The following is a 21,572-nucleotide window of genomic DNA, read 5'->3' as shown; positions in this document are numbered from 1 at the left end:
TCACACACCTCAGCTGCTGCAGAACATCACACACCTCAGCTGCTGCAGAACCTCATCATACACCTCAGCTGCTGCAGATCCTCATCATACACCGCAGCTGCTGCAGAACAACACACACCTCAGCTGCTGCAGAACATCATACTACACCTCAGCTGCTGCAGAACCTCATCATACACCTCAGCTGCTGCAGAACCTCATCATACACCTCAGCTGCTGCAGAACATCACACACCTCAGCTGCTGCAGAACATCATACTACACTTCAGCTGCTGCAGAACCTCATCATACACCTCAGCTGCTGCAGAACATCACACACCTCAGCTGCTGCAGAACATCACACACCTCAGCTGCTGCAGAACATCATACTACACCTCAGCTGCTGCAGAACCTCATCATACACCTCAGCTGCTGCAGAACATCATACACCTCAGCTGCTGCACAACCTTATCATACACCTCAGCTGCTGCAGAACCTCATCATACACCTCAACTGCTGCAGAACCTCATCATACACCTCAGCTGCTGCTGAACCTCATAATACACACCTCTGAGCTGCTGTTGAACCTCATAATACACACCTCTCAGCTGCTGCTGAACCTCATAATACACACCTCTCAGCTGCTGCAGAACTTCATAAGCCTCTCACTTTATAAAGAACCAAGCATCATCTTTTAGCTATAATTGTACAAGTTTTAGCATACAGCACAGAGGGGCTGAGGATACAGGTATCCAGAGCTGTGCTCACCATTACTATCTGGTGTGCACAGGGTGGTAGCCTAACCCCCACTCCAGGTGACCCCCCCCAACTCTCAAACAAACACACACACCTCACTAACACACACCTCACAAACCCACTAACACACACACACCTCACTAACACACACACACTTACATTCTCTGCAGGGAAAGTCTGGGGCAGCATGAGGTGCAGTCCTCATCTTCCTCTCTCGTGTACACAGCCGGCCCGGGCCCCGAGGTGGCTGGGGAGGGGCCCGGGGGGAGTGAGGAGGGGGCCATACTTGTGTCTTCTCTCAGCTCTGCTCCTGATAGTGAGCGGCTGACAGACAGCAGGAGCTGTGTGTGTGTGTGCAGTACAGTTGTGAGGAGCTTCAGCGGGCCCCCTGAATTCTAGTTTGGGCCCGGGCCCCTTACAACTGTACTGCCAATACTGCCCTGATGGCGGCCCTGCTTGTGGTGCTTGGGTATGCGTGGCCTTACACCTTCAATAACTGACGGCAGCCCGCTGCACAAACCTATTACATTTGTTTGTTCTAATTTTTGGACATTTCAGAAAAAAAATTAGAGCAAAACATTTAAAAGGTTCACCAGGCATCCTACACTGTGCCGAGGAGGGGGCAACTGATTAAATGGGGTTTGTTACTCGAGTAAGGCACTCAAGAATTTTAGTGCTCACTCAACACTATTCATAATTTCTTGAATGAAGTTATAAAATATTACTTTAATCAAATTTCCCAGACCCTTGAACTGTCAATTTCCCTATATATTATGGGGGAGATTTATCAAACATGGTGTAAAGTGAAACTGGCTCAGTTGCCCCTAGCAACCAATCAGAATCCTCCTTTCATTCCTCACAGACTCTTTGGATAATGAAAGGTGGAATCTGATTGGTTGCTAGGGGAAACTGAGCCAGTTTCACTTTACACCAGTTTGATAAATCTCCCCCAGGCTATTAATTTCATATCATTAAAGTAATTAGGTCATGTTTTTTAGGAATTTTTGCCACTGGTTGACTGACATATCTGCATGTGGATTAGCCCCATTGTAATTTAATAGCCCCCATAGTTGCTTTTCCCTGCGATTTTCTCTGAAATAATAAACTAGCTGTGGCTCAATCATTATTCTGTGTGGATTTGGTCTGGAGTAGGGGAATGGAGCACAGGATGCCTAAGGGCTCTATGAGACGGAGCGATAATCAGCTGAATCGGCCACTTATTGCTCCGCGTAATAAAGACAATGATCAGCTGATTAAACAATCATTGGTTGATTGTTTCTTTAGGTTAGGACGTAAAACCATCAGGTGCCAACTGCGCACCACGACGCGCAATAGCAATGCACGGCCAACAGCTGATGATTGCCCAAACATTTAATACTTTACCTCATACTTTACAATCATTGGCCATACATCTCCCCGTGTAACAGTATATGTGCGGCCGACAAGTAATTAATGCAAAGGGCTACATGAACGATCTAGCGATTGTTTGTGCAGCCTTGGTCACATGATCACTCAGTAACCAATCTAAAGCAAATCTACTAGGTCATCGCTCGTTTGCTAATCGTCTCAGGAAATATTATACGACTAGAGATGAGCGAAGCTCAAGCATGAACCTGTCGTGAAGCCATCGTTTATCAGACGAACGTTTGCTCAACCATCGTATCTCATATATATGGCAGCTTTAAGGTGGGCATACACAAACAGCCAGTAAGCTCTGGCGTAGGCTTATCTCTTCGAGAACAAAGGGGTAAGACAGTGAAACTTTATCACGCTGACCCGTTTTTCCACCAACATCATCTGTCTATGGAGTCTCCGGAGACCCCCCCCCCCCCCCCCCATATACTTAATATTGACGGCTGAACCCACCACTGGGGACCATTAGGAATAATATCAGTCACTACTCCAGTGGTACAAGAAAAAAAATTTCCTCACAAATGGTTTCTTCTCTACTTATACCATGTACGTTCATGCAGACTGTAAGAGTACCGTCCAAACACTGATTTCTAATTTTACATGCCCTATTTTATTCTCGCATTAGCATCTGAATGTTAATCTGCTTTGACATTTTCGGTTAAAACGGCTGATTGTGTGCTCGTACTGTTCTCTCACCCCGTGTGACCCGCTTCCTCCAATGTGTTTTTTTCCTATTCATATCTAGAAAACTAGAAAACCATAAAGTCAATCCCATTCTCTAAACTATTTAGAAATCAGCTTATAAAATGGTGATCCTATTTATGTGTGATAGACAATCACTAGATTTCTGAGTGTGAGAAATCTAATGATACAACGGACAGTCGGACAGGTCAGAGGAGGCCCATATTCCCTACAGAATGCTGGCCTCTATGGGATCATGCTGTATAATCTACCGTAGTTAGATTAAAGTAGTACTGTCATTTTGATTTGTGTCCAGACAAGTTTAGATTGCACCAGTTCTCATGCTAAAACCTGCTGCGATGTCTAAGTATAAGCGAGTGAAGAGGGCGGCAGCATGGCCACAAGATCCCATTTTATTATATGTTTCTTTGGAAATAAGACCTAGCATCATTTTGCAGGCTTTTTGGAGTAGGCGTGAAATATAGGCCTTAATCCAAATATAAGCCCTAGTTACAGTCAGCTGACCAAATCCCTGGCACTGGGTGGCTGAGCATCGGCCAATCAGGGCCAGACTTGTTATGCTTCGCCCCCACCTGCTCAGCACAAGCTGCAGGAGAGGTAAGAAGATGCACAGTAGGGGACATAGAATATGGGAGGATTGAGGGTACTACAGAGGGGGAGGGAGGTATACAGTATGGGAACTACCTGCAGGGGGCGATGTATACAGTATGGGGGAACAACTACAGAGGGGAGGGAGGTATACAGTATGGGAACTACCTGCAGGGGGCGATGTATACAGTATGGGGGAACAACTACAAAGGGGAGGGAGGTATACAGTATGGGAACTACCTGCAGGGGGCGATGTATACAGTATGGGGGAACAACTACAGAGGGGAGGGAGGTATACAGTGTGGGGAATACCTGCAGAGGGCGATGTATACAGTATGGGGAAACAACTACAGAGGGGGGGGGGGGGGGGGAATACAGTATGGGGAATACCTGCAGGGGGCAATGTATACAGTATGGGGGAAAAACTACAGGGGGGGGGGGATACAGTATGGGGACTACCTGCAGGGGGCAATGTATACAGTATGGGGGAAAAACTACAGAGGGGAGGGAGGTATACAGTATGGAAAATGCCTGCAGGGGGGAGGTATATACTATGGGGGACCAACTACAAAGGGGGAGGAAGGTATACAGTATGAGGACTACCTGCAGAGGGCGATGTATACAGTATAGGGTAACAGCTACAGAAGGGGGGAGGGGGGTATACAGTATGGGAGAACAACTACAGAGGGGAGGGAGGTTTACAGTATGAGGACTACCTGCAGAGGGCGATGTACACAGTACAGAGGAAAAACTACAGAGGGTAGGGAGGTATACAGTATGGGGACTACCTGCAGAGTGGGTGTATACAGTATGGGGGAACAGCTACAGAGGGGGGAGGGAAGTATACAGTATGGAAAATGCCTGCAGAGGGGTGTATACAGTATGGGGGAACAACTACAGAGGGGGGAGGGAGGTATACAGTAAGAGGACTACTTGCAGAGGACGGAGGTATACAGTATGGGGGAACAACTAAATAGGGGGGAGGGAGGTATACAGTATGGGGTACCTTACTGCAGAGAGGGGATGTATACAGTATGGGGGAATAAGAACACTACAGAGGGGGGGAATGTATACAGTATGGAGGCTGCCATACGGGGGACTTACAGTATAGGACCCTAACAACAGTGATACATACAGTATGGCAGATAACTACCATATAGAGTGGGGCTACAGTGTAGGGGTATACTGTGTTTCTCCTATGGTACACTAGTTTACATCCACAAGGTCCAGTCTACTTTCTGAACTATAATCTGCAAACAAGAATACCTTTCCCGCTATTCCCAGAGTCGGGCTGGCGCTCCTCTATTTGCTGTATGTTTTATTTCTCCATCAGTTATCTCCGAGTATCAGGCCTAAGAGTGTATTAATGTACTGTCTGTTTACAGTGTCTCATTCAATCACAAGCCTCAGGAAGCAGCGCAGCCATCGCTGTGACCCACTTCTCTCACTACACCCTGGTCTGCTCTCATTATCTCCAATTATTTCCTAATTACAGTAAACTGCGCCAAATTAATTAATTGTTATTTCAATTGTTTTTCCTCATTCACTCAACACGACTGGATTTGTAAAAAAAAAATATATATATATATGTGTGTGTGTGTATTGTGTGCCAAATATAATCGGTCATAACAGGAAAGTTGTTATTTTCTAACATGTTCCTTAACATTATGCAGTATAAATTAAAGAAGCACAGACCTGTTATGAGGAGAGCTATATATATTATATATACACGTGTGTGGTACTGTACTGTTTTTAAAGGGGTACTCTGAAAAAAAATGTTTACAAATCAACTGGTGTCAGAAAGTTTTACAGATTTGTAAATTACTTTTATTTAAAAATCATAAGCTTTCCAGTACTTATCAGCTGCTATATGTCCTGCAGAAAGTTGTATAGTCTTTCCAGTCTGACACAGTGCTCTCTGCTGCCACCTCTGTCCAGGTCAGAAACTGTTCAGAGCAAGGGATTTGCTACTGCTTTGGTCAGTTTCTGTCACAGACAGAAATGGCAGCAAAGAGCATTGTGTCAGACAGGAAAGAATACACCTTCCTGCAGGACATACAGCAGCTGATAAGTATTGAGATGATTGACAGGAAGCGGCGCCAGTAACGGGCCTCTCTGCCTGTCACTCATCTCCACCGAGAACGGTGACTAGACAGGGGCAGGGAGCCGCCCAGATAGTGAAAGTCTACGAGTCTGATTTCTGGTCCTCTCCCTGCTCGTTCTCATGATTAGTACGGGTGTGAACACTCAGACCCGGATCGGTCAAAACTTTTGACATGTCTCTCTGACATGTCAAAAGTTTTTTAGAACGACAGTGACACTTTAACCTCTCGTCAGCCTGTTGTTTATAGAGGCCACAGATCACAGACTGTCTGCAGGATATATAAACATGACACCTATAAACCAAAAACAAACACTTATAAAGGTCTAATTGACAGTAAACATTCTGTAGCTTGGAATAAATTAACTCAAGTCATCAAGTAAAACTAAAGATGGTCATATATGAGATGGATGCAACTGGTTTCAGAAAGTTATATAGATTTATAATTTATGCCTATTTGAAAATCTCAAGTCTTCCCATACTTATCCTGCAGGAAGTGGTGTTTTGTTATCAGTTAACACAGTGCTCTCTGCTGCCATCTCTGTCCTAAACAGGAACTGTCCAAAGCAGGAGAGGACTGCTCTGGACAGTTCCTGTGATTGACAGAGGTGGCAGCAGAGAGCACTGTGTCAGACTAAAAAGAAAACACCACTTCCTGCAGGACATACAGTACAGCAGCAGATAAGTACTGGAAGACTTAAATAAAAGTAAATTACAAAGCTATATAACTTTCTGAAATCAAAAAAATGTCAAATTTTCGCTGGAGTACCTCTTTAAAGAAGTGAAAGCTCATCACATCCTCTGGCCATGTGTTAAGCTCGCCACAAGTATAGATCAAAGTCAATCTAATATTAATGCAAACAGCAATCTCACAATCATAATATCATCATAAGTATAACTCATTGTCCATAGTGGTCCGAATAAAGGAATGTTGGCCCTGTGGTGATGACACATATGCCCGCTCATGGCGGTAAGCAGTAAAATCTACATTTCTATCTGCATTTGGGGGTGGTCACATGGTTACTTTCCCGCAATGCCTTTCAAGTCACCTATCTCTCTGCACACGGCGTGCACATTTATTCAGTGTTTCATCAAAAGATCATTTCATTTCCTGGCGTGAAGCCCAGTCCAGGTCGAACATTATTAATGTGCAATGATATGTTATGCCCTTCATCTCTTCTATCTCTCTGGTTTGCATGTACAGTTTGTTGAAGTTGGCAAAGAGAACAACTGAGAATCAATCCGTCCATTGGGCTCATATAGTCAGAGGCGCTGACCTGTCCAAATTTTTTTCTTTCAAATCAACCTGTTTCAGAAAACTATATAGATTTGTAATTTATTTCTATTTAAAAATCCCCAGTTGTCCCATACTTATCAGCTGCTGTATGTCCTGCATGAAGTAGTGTTTTCTTTTCAGTATGACACAGTGCTCTCTGCTGACACCTCTGTCCATGTCAGGAACTGTCCAGAGCTGTAGAAAATCCTCATAGAAAACCGTCACCTGCTCTGGACAGTTCCTGACAAGGACAGAGGTGGCAGCAGAGAGCACTGTGTCAGACTGCAAAGAATACAACACTTCCTGCAGGACATACATTAGCTGATAAGTATAATTTTCAGTAGCTGATAAGTATAATGTTCTGAAACCAGTATATTTGAAAGAAAAAGATTACCACTGGATAACCCCTTTAAGGTTTTATCTTCTTCCCGGCCCACAAGCTTATTGCCAATCATTGGATGGCACCATAAGCACTCACACCACTGGACTGGCTACAGTAATAAACTTATCCCTGACTCTTATATCCTCATCTGGGCACGGACTATATCATAAATCAATAACATTCTCTCTGCTTCTAGGACCTAAACGTGTGTCGCAATACTAAGCACTGATTGGACTTTGAACCTATGAATAAATATTTTATGATTCCATAGAAATCATCATTTAAAAAGCAAACAGAAGTGATAAAACCTGATGAAACCTACCTCATAGACGAAGTAAACTTTGGCTTCTACATAGATTCCCATTCGAACCACGGCACGGACGGCTGCATTCATACCTGGGAGGAAAAATGAGACTCCATAAGTAACAAATCTATCCCATCCTTTCTGTAATGGCTGATTCACATTGTAGACAAAAGTCAGCATGCAAGGATGCAAGCTCGCTTGATAAGAACTTTCTGCATAAACCTGAAGGCAGAAACACACCCTAAACTGCAGAGTTAGGCTATGTTCACACAACCTTTTTTTTTTTTAAGCTCTATTTAAAATAACGTCCGTTATTTTGAGTCTAAAAAAATGGACGTCATTTAGCTGTCTGGCCTTCCCTTAGTACAATGACGGCTGTTGGTACATTATACTAATTTGGGATTACTAATTGGACTTTGGATGCGGCCTAATTGAAAAGTCCATTGAATTTAGCAGTAAAAACTGAGAAAGAACGGTGGAAAAAGAAAAACTGTGTGTGAACAACTAATAAAAAACGTTCGCTTTTTGCAAAAGACGTCTGAAAATAATGATCATGTTCATTATTTTGACGTCCGCGGTAAAAACGTCCGTTATTCAATGCATTGTGTGCATTGGACGTCCGTCTTCCCATTGACTTCAATGCATTGCCACTGCAGTCAGTGAAATCATGGCAAAATCGGACGCCTTTTCTTTATTTTTGACCTTGTGTAAGCATAGCCATATCCAGAATTAGAAAAACCGTAGCTACTTTCTTCCAGAAACAGCGGCATCCCTGTTTGCGTGCAGTATTGCAGCTCAGTTCCATTGAAATAAAAGGAGCTGGGTTGTAATACAGCACACAAATAAATGATTAATAATAACAATAAAATAAATACAAATAATAATATATAAATAATAACATAAAATAAATAAATAAAACTATGTGATGGCTATTCATCAAAATAGATAGAAGTTTTGAAAACTTTTCTAATAAATGTTTGATGTTATCTCAATCCCATGACACCACATATATATATATATATATATATATATATATATATATATATATAAAGTGACCACTATAAAACTCTCTAGTAATAGAAATGTGATATATAAAGCCCAGAGAGGCGTTGTACATACATCACATTACTTATCGTGACATTACTTATCGCTCTGGCCATGTGGATTCCAGAAATTTTCAGTTTAACCCAGATGGAGTAATCTGTTCCAGCTACAATTATCACTGTACTGTATCAGCTAAGATGTGAGGCCTGTGTCTGCCAACAAGCTCATCGACTGCTCCCAGTGATAACCAGCAGGACTGGGAATGCAGCTCTAGGCTATAATAAAGGCCGTAACTCACTGCTGGATATACAGTGCTGTACAATCCTGTATGGCATAAATGTCTGATAGATCTCTAGGACAGGCACCTATGTCAAGACTCAGGCCCCCTCCCCCATTTGACCTTCCTGCAGAGGCGAGGATGACGGACACAGCAGAGTGGGCTGTTCTGCACAATGTACCTAAGGGCCCTATTCCACGGGACGATTATCGTTCGGATTATCGTTAAATCATTTGGAATGACGCGATAATCGTTCGGTTGAATAGCAGTTAACAATTAAACGACGAACGAGAAATCGTTGATCGCTTAATGAGACCTGGACCTATTTTTATCGTTGCTCGTTCGTACATCGTTCGCAAGTCGTTCGGTGTAATAAAAAATCATTTGGTCGTTCCTTGGTCGTTAGTGAGTGCGTTCAACAGTTTATAGTGCAAATACTATTGGCTATACACATTGATTGACAGGGACCATACTTCCATACAAAACCTTTCACAGTTTCTATTCATTATTAGTTATCATTCAATTATTTGTATTCATTAATAAGTGGATTGTTGGACATCGCTAAATAGCTTAAATATATGAAATATAAATTGTATTCTTGCAAACACCCCGTGCATCCGACGTGGTCGAAAAGGGCGAAAAAAACATTCGCCAAACACCTCGTATATTGAGACTAGCATGCTCTATAAAACCTGCACACAGCAAATTTCACGTAATAGCATTTATTGCTTGCGAACATTTATAATATTCATTGATTGCATACGAATATGGGGAAAGAAACGACTCGCCCCACCTACTTTAACGATAATCTGTTGTTTATCGTTCTGTGGAATCACTGTGAAGCAAACGATCAACAAGGTCAAAACGACCGCAAGAACAACTAGAATTAAACACCATCGCTCCGTTGAATTGTGCAATCTCAAAAAGCTCGCAAAGGATCGCAGTGGACCTCAGGAGTGAGACCTGCTGTGATCAGTAATTCTGACATGTCATGTCTTTTTGTAGGTTCTTCTGCTTCTAGTCTTGTGAGATTCCTTACATTTATGCAGGTAAGTGCTAGAACCATGTTATATTATTAGAATTTATGGATTACTGGATGCATAACATATAGTACAGGACAATCTCTTCCTTTCAACAAAATCTTTACAATCCTTCCCTCCTCCTGAATGTGGCTCAGTATAAATCACCTATCCTCCTGATCACTGTCCTTTTAGCCTGTCCAGGACGATCCTATGTGTGTATGATGAGTTATATGACATGCGTGCCTGACCGTGCATCCGTCTAGTCTGGCAGACTAAGAATGGATCCTGAAGAGCAGGATCAATAGTGTAGCTATGGCTTAAAGGGTTGTTGTACTGCAGATATTGATGACATACCGCAAGGCTACGCTATTAATGTCCAATTAGGGCTGGAGGTGGGGATTGATGATTGGAGGGCTAGACCGGCTTCCGAAAAAATCCAAAAGGAATCATAGTGGGAGTGACAACTGGATTTCCACCAATCTACTTACATATTAAGGCTTCATGTATACGGCATAGACATATACAAGGAGCCTATACAGTGCTAAGCGGGGTTCCTGTGGTCCCATGTTATGGTTGCATATGGGGTATCAGTGACATGCCCTATTGTTCCCTATGGGACAGCGTGGGCCTATAGGTTTATTTCAACATTTTAGCTGTGCATTTATATTGAATCAGGCGGGTCTTCATGGAAAATTACTCCCCTTCACCATATGGCAGCGATGGATCACATGATAATCTGGCACCTGTCTCCTTCTCTGATATCCGATTCTGGGTCACTAGAAACTAGAAATGAAGGAGGGCAATGTAATAACTCTAAGAATGAGCTGTATCCTAGGTAGTTACTAAAATCAGCTTCATAGCTGTGTAATAGGCTTATAGGATTTACAAGGGGCCTTATGTTTTCTTCATTCACCAGACAGGAAACGGACCCTCCCCTGTCGCACACCTATAAGTGTAACCACATGACACACGCACACATATACAAACATACAAACACACACCTATAAGTGTAACCACATGAAACACACACGAACATATATACAAATGCAAACATACACACACACCTATAAGTGTAACAACATGACACACACATGCATAAAATATACAAACACACACCTATAAGTGTAACCACATGAAACACACACGCATAACACATACAAATGCAAACATACATACACACACACACACCTATAAGTGTAACAACATGACACACACATGCATAACATATACAAACACACACCTATAAGTGTAACCACATGACACATGCACACATATACAAACATACGCACGCAACTATAAGTGTGACCACATGAAATACACATACGCACATATATACAAATGCAAACATACACACACCTATAAGTGTAACCACATGATACACGCACACACACGTATACAAACACAAACATACACACACCTATAAGTGTAACCACACACACACTTACAAATACACCAACACACACACACAAATATACACACACCCGCGTCTTTATGGCATCAATTGTTCTTTAATTCGTGACTATGTGACTGTATAGGAATTATTGTAAAGATCTTTGTGTTCTCCAGAAAGCTCCAATAAACCAATAAGGCTCTAAAAAAAGGAATAGGTGGATACTAGTGTCCTGTAGTGTAAACCGGAAACAACGTTTATTTTTGCATTTTTTTCCCGTAATTCTTTTTAAATGATTATGTAATCCTGCTTTGTTGGAATTCTAAAAAACTGCAACAAAAAATGCAAAAAATTACTCATGTTGAATCAACACTTCATATAGCCAATGATTCCTAACATATTTATAAATGACTTTGTTTGCTGAGTTCCTGAAAGGTAAATCAAGGCTTCCTCCTTATCTCTTACGACTAGAGATGAGCGAACCTCGAGCATGCTCAAGTCCATCCGAACCCGAACGTTCGGCATTTGATTAGCGGTGGCTGCTGAAGTTGGATAAAGCCCTAAGGCTATGTGGAAAGCATGGATATAGTCATTGGCTGTATCCATGTTTTCCAGACAACCTTAGAGCTTTATCCAAGTTCAGCAGCCCCCGCTAATCAAATGCCGAACGTTCGGGTTCGGATAGACTCGAACCCGAACCCGATTTGCTCATCTCTACTTACGACCCATAAAGCTCAGGACTGCTGCCACTTGTTTACACAACAGCAGTGCATCTATTGCTCTATGTCCACAGTGCTGCAGTATATTTTCCCTTCCTCTCTTCCTTTAGTTTTTAAACAGCAGAAACAGTAACCCCTTCTCCCCCCACATGCACTTTAGAACTGTCCTGTGTAAATCACCCCAGCACAAAGCTGGCCTGCTTAGTCCAAAGCACGTTCACAGTGTAGTGTGTGTGTGGTGCCATGATTGGCCAGATAAGTCTGAGCAAGGAACTCTTATATACTATTGGTACAAAGCCCAGCTCTGGTCCTACCCTCTTAAAGGAGTACTTCAGAGATTTATTTATTTTTTTAAATCAACCGATTAGAGATGAGCGAACCGGGTTCGGGTTCGAGTCGATCCGAACCCGAACGTTCGGCATTTGATTAGCTTGGGCTGCTGAACGTGGATAAAGCTCTAAGGTTGTCTGGAAAACATGGATACAGCCAATGACTATATCCATGTTTTCCACATACCATTAGGGCTTTATCCAACTTTAGCAGCCACCGCTAATCAAATGCCGAAAGTTCGGGTTCGGATGGACTCGAGCATGCTCCAGGTTCGCTCATCTCTAGAACCGATGTCAGAAAGATATCAGATTTGTAATTTAGGTCTCTTTAAAAAAGACTCAAGTCTTCCAGTACGTATCAGCTGCTTCATGTCCTGTAGGAAGTGTTGTGTTCTTTTCAGTTTGACACAGCGCTCTCTGCTGCCACTTCTGTCCAGAGCAGTAGCAAATCCCCATAGAAAACCTCTCCTGCTCTGGACAGTTCCTGCCATGGACAGAGGTGGCAGCAGAGAGCACTGTGTCAGACTGGAAAGAATACACCACTTCCTGTAGGACATACAACAGCTGATAAGTACAGGAAGACTAGCAAATAATTAGCAAATATGTATAACTTTCTGACACCAGTCAATCTAAAATGATTTTTTTCTCCAGAGTACCCCTTTAAATGGAGAGAAAGAGAAGTAGCCGTGCACCAACGTAGGTTTTAAAAAAATCTTTTAAAATAACAGGTACACTTTCAAAATGTCAAAATTTTTTATACAAAGTTGTTGCTTCCGCTGCATGTGCATGCAAGTCCGCAAAGAATTTCCTGCTACATATCTGCCAAGTCTCTATCCCTTACAAGTGAGTTATATATATCTTTCTATGATTATCATATAATCCAGCACACACCTATGCAGAATTAAAGGGATTTCGCTCTACCCTTTGAAACAGTATACATGGCACCTGCAGGGAATTGGTTGGGAATCTGGTTCCCTCCCGCTTGTAAAGGGAGCGAATAAGAATAAGATATAAGAGACATGCTCATAAGGCTATTCACTGATCTGATATATTTAGGGTGCTGGTATACATTGTGGTACGTGTTGCACAGAAACAGGTTTAAAGGGGTACTCTAGTGAAAATCTTTTTCTTTCAAATCAACTGGTTTCAGAAAGTTATATAGATTTGTAATTTACTTCTATTTATAAATCTCAAGTCTACCCATACTTATCAGCTGCTGTATATCCTGCAGTAAATGTTGTTTTCTTTTCAGTATGACACAGTGCTCTTTGCTGCCACCTCTGTCCAAGACAGGAACTGCCCAGAGCATAGGAAATCCCTACAGAAAACCTCTCCTGTTCTGGACAGTTCCTGACATGGACAGAGGCGGCAGCAGAGAGCACTGTGTCAGACTGAAAGAAAACACCACTTCCTGCAGGACATACAGCAGCTGATAAGTACTGGAAGACTTGAAATTTTTTAAATAGAACTAAATTACAAATCTATATAACTTTCTGAAACCAGCTGATTTGGAATAAAAAGATTTTTGCTGGACAACCCCTGTAATGCAAATTCTGCTAATGCAACATGATCGATGGGGTGCTGAGGTTGCAGCCACTTTTTATGTCTATGCCTGTCGCCTATTATATTTTTAGCAATAAAAAAAACCAAACAAATCAAATTAAAAAGATGGCTGAAAAACAATGATAGGATCACTGTATACATTGTATGACACCTGCACCACTACAGTAAGTGTATTCTACATATGGCCCGTATGACCTTAGTGGCAATTCTTTCACCTAGATTGTTATACTCCGCATTAAATGCAATAACTGGACGCTGGCCATCTCGGTATTGACATTCTTGCATTGCTGTCGGATCATCTGAAGAGGCTAAAGGACAGAACAATGTTCCTTATGCTAAATTTGAAACATAAAAGGTCTATTTTAAGCTGAGAGGCTGCTGGTTTATTTTGCCCTACAGGCTCCAATGACAGAAACTGACCCCCCCCCCCCCACCCCCCACGCCGTAATCTCACTTCTAAATATTCCATCCCTTCACCCTTATGACCTTGCGCGGGTCAAACCTGATATTCAAGGACTATTTTAATGCGCCCCTGTGACCTCTCACCGATGATCAATCCACCCTCACAGTCCTAAAATCCTTCGAGACTCTCATTGACTTTTTTATCTTCGCACGTCAATACTGTAATTCTTTTAATGTCTTTACCTCTTGAGTCTTATTTTTTATCCCAAATTTCCATACATCCCCATGAGAATATTTTCTGTTCTGCAAACAGGTAATGCTGTATAGATAAAAAAAAAATCTACATCCCCTTTTAAAGTGTCACTGTCTTTTGAATTTTTTTTTTGCATAAATCTATAGTACCGGCGATTTTAAGAAACTTTGTAATTGGGTTTATTAGCCGAAAAATAAATTTTCATCATGAAAAAGCAGTTTGAAGCTCTCCCCCCTTTCTTTACGGTTTTCTATGGAGAGGGGAGGGTCGGAGGGAGATGAGGCACCACAACAGGACGACAAAGAGTTAATTTACAGCTACATCACCGGGCTATCTCCTCTGAAAGCCAGCAGTGACCTCTCTGACCTCTGAATACCAGCTTTCACACAGCTCCCACTGTGTAATCCTTTGTTCTCTGCTGGCGACTAATCTCCCCCCTTCCCCTCCCTTCTCCATAGGTTACACAGGGCCCAACTTATGTAAAAGAGTCGAGATTTCCTGATAATGAGCAGTGGATGAGAGAGGAGGGAGGGGGGAGACCTGGGGAAAGTCTTTTTTGAATGTAGATAATAGCATATTTGCCTAATAAACCCAATTACAAAGTTTCTTAAAATCGAATGGACTATTGATTTCTGCAAAAAAAAAAAAATAAATACGACTGTGACACTTTAAACACAGGGATCAAAAAGTAAAAATGTGCCACCCAGAAAGCACACTAGAGTCTGATCGTTTGGCACCTGATTAAGAATGACTGAAGAAGTTGGATGCAGCCCTAGGGAGTCATGGGAAACATGGAGACAACCTATGGCATATGGCTGTATCCATGTTTTCCAGGACTCCCTAGGGCTGCATCCAACTTCTTCAGCCACCGGTAATCAGATGCTGAACGATTAGACTTGAATATGCTGGAGTTGCCCTCATCTTTATTCTCTAATAATAAACCCACAGACTGTTGCTACTGGAGCATGCATGTTTATTAAAAAGAAGAAACTATGGGTGAGATTTATCAAACTGGTGTAAAGTAGAACTGGCTCAGTTGCCCCTAGCAACCAATCAGATTCCACTTTTCATTTTCCAAAGAGTCTGCGAGGAATAAAAGGTGGAATCTGATTGGTTGCTAGGGGCAACTGAGCCAGTTTCACTTTACACCATGTTTGATAAATCTCCCCCAAGAGATTCCACACAAAGCGAGTTTGAAGTTTAATCTTACAAGAGCCTTCCAACATGGTTTGTCTAGTAGGGGGGAACCCATGACGCCAGTAACAGATGCGTATAAGTATGCAGCATTTACGTGCTAAGCAATGTATCCCTGTGTACTGTAACTGAAGCTGCCGCACTACAACATCTAGGTTGCAGTAATATCATGGTGTTTGCACGACTCCAGTTCTGGCAAGACAAAGGTCTCAAGTGACCTAACCATCCGGTTGGACCATTCGCAACGGTTACGCAGCAATCCTATCATTTTACTGCAACCCCCTGGGCAATGCGGTGTCAGAAATTTCTACTTGAATCTGAAATGAATTGGAATGAGATAATATACTGTTAATTTTCCAATCAATACAAATGAGAAGATTCGTCGGGCAATTTATCATCCTATCGTCTGTCCTTCTTTCAGTCCCTCAAGGACAAATGTCAGCGATCGATCACTGAACCACCGCAAGCAGTGAGAATGCGCAAAGCTGTACATAATAGCAGTGTATACGGCCTATTCCACACCCAGCGTCAGCTTGGATGGATATATACAGGATAGATGTTGTCGGTAGATAGATAGATAGATAGATAGATAGATAGATAGGAGATAGATAGATAGATAGATAGATAGATAGATAGATAGATAGATAGATAGGAGATAGATAGATAGATAGATAGGAGATAGATAGATAGATAGGAGATAGATAGATAGATAGATAGATAGATAGATAGATAGATAGATAGATAGGAGATAGATAGATAGATAGATAGATAGACAGACAGACAGACAGACAGACAGACAGACAGATAGATAGATAGATAGATAGATAAATAGATAGATAGATAGGAGATAGATAGATAGATAGATAGATAGATAGATAGATAGATAGACAGACAGATAGATAGATAATCGAAGAAAATTCCGCAGCACACCAGCGTATAGTGAAAAGAGAGTGGTATTTATTGCATGTGGCAAAAAACACAAAAAGGGATGCAACGTTTTCGTCTACTCCAAGACCATTGTCAAGCATGATAGATAGATCTCCTAGATACCAGTCCAATATAGGGTCCGTGGTCGGGACTTTCCCTGTTACCCGCTCATCTAGGAGGTGCGGCTAGACATCGATTGTAGATAGATAGATAGATAGATAGATAGATAGATAGATAATAGATAGATAGATAGATAGATAGATAAATAGATAATAGATAAATAGATAGATAGATAGATGATAGATAGATAGATAGATGATAGATAAATAAATACCGAATAGATAGATAGATAGAAGATAGATAGATAGATAGATAGATAGATAGATAGATAGATAGATAGATAGATAGGAGAAACACGTCCCTATTACCCAGCACTGGAGCTATGTCATCCTTCACATGCACAGATATTTTCATAGAGAATGACCTTGCCTCTCTGCTTCCATACTAATATAATGTGTTACCCCTCTGTGTTGCATTATTTGTGTCGGCTATAGCTCACAGGTCCCCCCCCCCTCCGTCTCCCTATGTAAATTATACACAGATATAAACCATATTTGCAGAGAAGCAGCCCAGACAGTGAGGAATACTTGATGATTTATTATCCATTATCATTATGAAACCATTAGGTAAGTCTACAGGCTGCCTGGTCTTCTATACACAAGGAGAGACCTTGAAAGACGTTTGGAGGTGATGATGATGAGGATGATGGGGGTGATGCTACCCACAAGAGCTTCCTCCCAGAATGCGTGAGTCAGAGGAAGCTCGGCAAGGACTCCCATTGCTGCACGTACACACGAAGAGGAGGAGGAGGAGACGAGGGAGGGATTACAGGATAGAAGACACAGCGGGAGGGTATCACAGGCACGCTGACCCTCATCGCCATCACCATCATCACAGGTGTCATGCCGACTGATACAGGATGACACAGCAACAAGAAATGGCTGACATATATAGAATGCAGAATACTGCCTGGAAGGAAGTGATGAAAGATTAGTACTTGCTATTGCAATGTAGTCAGTAATATATAACCTGTCATATTAGGTATGTGAGAAAATTATTATCATATATATATATATATATATATATATATATATATATATATATTTACATGCACATATACATATATACATGCACGCTCTCTTACATTAGGTTCAGCGCTATCAATGCTAAATAATATAACTTTCATACAAGAATACACTGACGACTGACCCTAAGCTGTCCACCTGGTGCTGCAAATGATGACAGCTCAAGGGGTCCCAGTGTATTGCAGGAGTGGGCAATGGGGCCCCCCTGTAGTGGTGGGCCCCATAGCAGCCGCTATGCCTGCTATAGTGATAGTTACAGGGGTGTTACTATAGAGGTAACAGTCACATCCAGGACCTGATACCTGAGGGGGACCCCCAGTCCTATAAATGGCATCTGGTCACTGTGGGGGCCCTGTTACCGCTTTTGCATAGGGGCCCAGGAGAATCAAGTTACGTCTCTGGTGCCAGCGGAAGAAATCTGAGCACAGGGTGAAGCAAACTCTGGCAGGAGGAACACGTGTTGCTTGAAGGAGTAGTAATACATAGTAAAGAGGCCAAGTGTGTGGGAGGAGGAGGCATGCGAGGATGTGAAGCTGATACAATGTAGTCTAAAAGCCCGCAATGCAGCAGCAGCACTGAGTCACCACCATGAGAGCTCAGCCCGGGATCCGCCTCCTGCCATAGGTGACCTGGCTGTTTCCTATGGAGAATCTCTCCCAGGGTCTTCCCATCTCCTGACTATGTCAGCTATGGGAGTGATCCAGCCGTCATGACTATCTGCCCAAGGTGGCCTAACGCCAAGCGGTTATCACTCTCTGCCCCTAGGGACTTTGTATGGGCTGCCATGCGGAACTGGAATGAGGCTGGCACGGGCACAGCTGGCAGGGATTCCTTCTAATGCTGTGACCTTTATTCTAGCAGAGTTTACCTTTATTAGAGTGTAAGCTCAGATGGGCAGGGTCCTTTCTCCTTCTATTGTTATGACTGCAGTATATACATACATATATACATCGCCTGCTCTGATGGTAACTATAATGATATTGTTATGTAACAGAGGGAACAGCTGATGACCGGCGGATAGATGTGCACAGAGGCCTGACCTTGAGAATATACCGAGCTCTGTTACATCATCTCTATGGCAGATGCAGCTGTGCCATAGATACAGATATACAGTAGATAGATAGATAGATGGACAACAAACTCAGCTCTGCTACATCTGTGGCCACAGGTCAACAATGAAGCAATTTGATTAAGTGCAAAACCTGGATATAGGACAAGGGTTCCTGGATTATATGAGAGCTATCCCCGCCTGTATCTGTTTCTATGGAGCTGCAGGAGAGTTGTGGGGGTGTGGTGGTCCCTGAGCTCATTAAGGCCTTAGGCTATATATATATATATATATATATATATATATATATATATATATATATATATATATATACCCTGTAGATGTAGATATATATGTGTGTGTGTGTGTCTAGAGCATATATACTGCTCTACAGTACATATACATAGCACATATATTTGTCTATAAGGCATGCATATATATGCATGTAGGACATATATTTTGGTATATAGGGTATATATCAGTCTACAGACCATGTACATGTGTCCACAGGGTAATATATAAGTCTATATAGCATCTATATGGGTCTATTTAGTATACACAAGTCTGCAGGAATATGTATGGGTTTGTAGAGCACTTACATGGGTCTAAAGGATACATACTGATCTATAGAGTATATATATAGGTCTGGGGAGTATATATTTGAGTTTATATGGCATTTATTTGGGTTTTTACTCTCTCTCTCTCTCTCTCTATATATATATATATGTTTAAAGGGTGTGTACATATAGAACAGATCATGCAACACATCATCAGGAATAAGCACATATATATATATATATATATATATATATATATATATATATATATGTATATAAGGTGTATATAAGCATAGGAATGGCTGCCTCCTTACCTTGGATATATATATGTCTATAGAGGTATATAAGGAGTATATAAGCACAGGACCTTACCTTGGGGATATATATAGAGAGAGAGGTATATAAGGTGTATATAAGCACAGGACCTTACCTTGGGGATATATATATATATAGAGAGAGAGAGGTATATAAGAAGTATATAAGCACAGGACCTTACCTTGGGGATATATATATATATATATATATATATATATATATATATATATATATATATAGAGAGAGAGAGAGAGAGAGAGAGAGAGAGAGAGAGAGAGAGAGAGAGTGGTATATAAGGAGTACATAAGCACAGGACCTTACCTTGGGGATATATATATATATATATATATATAGAGAGAGAGAGAGAGAGAGAGAGAGAGAGAGATAGAGATAGAGATAGAGAGAGATATATAAGGAGTATATAAGCACAGGACCTTACCTTGGGGATATATATATATATATATATATATATATATATATATATATAGAGGTATATAAGGAGTACATAAGCACAGGACCTTACCTTGGGGATATATATGTCTATAGAGGTATATAAGGAGTATATAAGCACAGGACCTTACCTTGGATATATATATATATATATATATATATATATATATATATATATATATATGTCTATAGAGGTATATAAGGAGTATATAAGCACAGGACCTTACCTTGGATATATATATATATATATATATATATATATATATATATATATATATATATGTCTATAGAGGTATATAAGGAGTATATAAGCACAGGACCTTACCTTGGATATATATATATATATATATATATATATATATATATATATATGTCTATAGAGGTATATAAGGAGTATATAAGGAGTATATAAGCACAGGACCTTACCTTGGATATATATATATGTCTATAGAGGTATATAAGGAGTATATAAGGAGTATATAAGCACAGGACCTTACCTTGGATATATATATGTCTATAGAGGTATATAAGGAGTATATAAGGAGTATATAAGCACAGGACCTTACCTTGGGCATCTCCTCCGCTGGTCAGGACCCCTATTGCTTTACCAGCTCCAGACAGATTCTCAAAAAACTTTTGTGGCTGTGCTGCCATGATTGCAGATGCTTCCCTCTATACTGTCAGTAATAAATATACATAGACTCCTATAGCTTCCTCTCTATATATCTATATATACTCTGTCTATACAATACAAATATAAATATTCATTACACTAAATGCAATAAGAAAATATAAGGCTGTCCTCCATGTAATAAATAAAGTGTGAGGCTGCTGCTGTGCGGTGTCCGCTCCCTCCTTCTCCTCTCCCGTCTGTGACACTCCTGCAGCTCAGCAACCGGGGCTCAAGTGACGGCCGCCGCCGCAGACACGCCCCTCATCTGCATGGCCACGCCCCTCATCTTCCGAGGAACTGAAAGCGGCGAGCTACGTGAGGGAGAGAAGTGGGCGGGGACTGGCGGTGATGCAGATGCCGGGAAGTCACTGGTGGGCGGGGCTTGCATCCCTGGAGGCTTCTTCTTAGTCAGCTGTGCTGGGGAGAGGACGTGTAGCATGGAGCGGAGCAGGGACACTGACAGGGCGTCTGTTATCTCAGCTGAGCTCTGTGAGGGGCTTCTCATAGACTTATATGGACATCTGGTGCAGGTCATAAGGCACCTTGAAATATGAAAGTTATAACCACTAATGTCTTTATATTCTATACTAAAAATAAGTAACACCCCTTCCCCTCCCCAGACATGTAAGAAATGCAAAATACTCATACAAGTGTCACAACCTGCTGCTCCAGTCATAGTGCGGCCTGCAGTACCCAGGCAGGGGTCACCCATTACTGTTACTTATAAGATCCCTTTAAGAAAACATTGCATGCAGTGATCCTTGATT

At 41.6% G+C, this 21,572-nt stretch overlaps 1 protein-coding gene across 4 annotated transcripts in view; it reads right to left on the bottom strand.

Annotated features, from left to right (window-relative positions):
• PFKP (phosphofructokinase, platelet) overlaps nt 1–21,024 on the bottom strand; it is an 87,169-nt gene extending 66,145 nt beyond the window's left edge. For 3 of the 4 annotated variants that reach the window (XR_011361754.1, XM_069958935.1, XM_069958934.1), the window contains exons 1-2: nt 20,699–21,024; nt 7,516–7,589 (exon numbers count right to left, since the gene is read on the bottom strand). Coding sequence is in view for 3 of the 4 variants with exons in the window: in XM_069958935.1 (XP_069815036.1) it covers nt 7,516–7,589; nt 20,699–20,786 (162 nt within the window). In the remaining variant the exon portion in view is untranslated. The remainder of the gene's footprint in view (nt 1–7,515; nt 7,590–20,698) is intronic. The other variant, XM_069958933.1, reaches the window with a different exon arrangement.
• Between the last annotated feature and the right edge of the window lie 548 nt (nt 21,025–21,572).

Source organism: Dendropsophus ebraccatus, chromosome 2 (genome assembly GCF_027789765.1).
Source record: "Dendropsophus ebraccatus isolate aDenEbr1 chromosome 2, aDenEbr1.pat, whole genome shotgun sequence".
NCBI classification, from domain to species: domain Eukaryota; kingdom Metazoa; phylum Chordata; class Amphibia; order Anura; family Hylidae; genus Dendropsophus; species Dendropsophus ebraccatus.
This window is presented reverse-complemented; position numbering and strand designations above follow the sequence as displayed.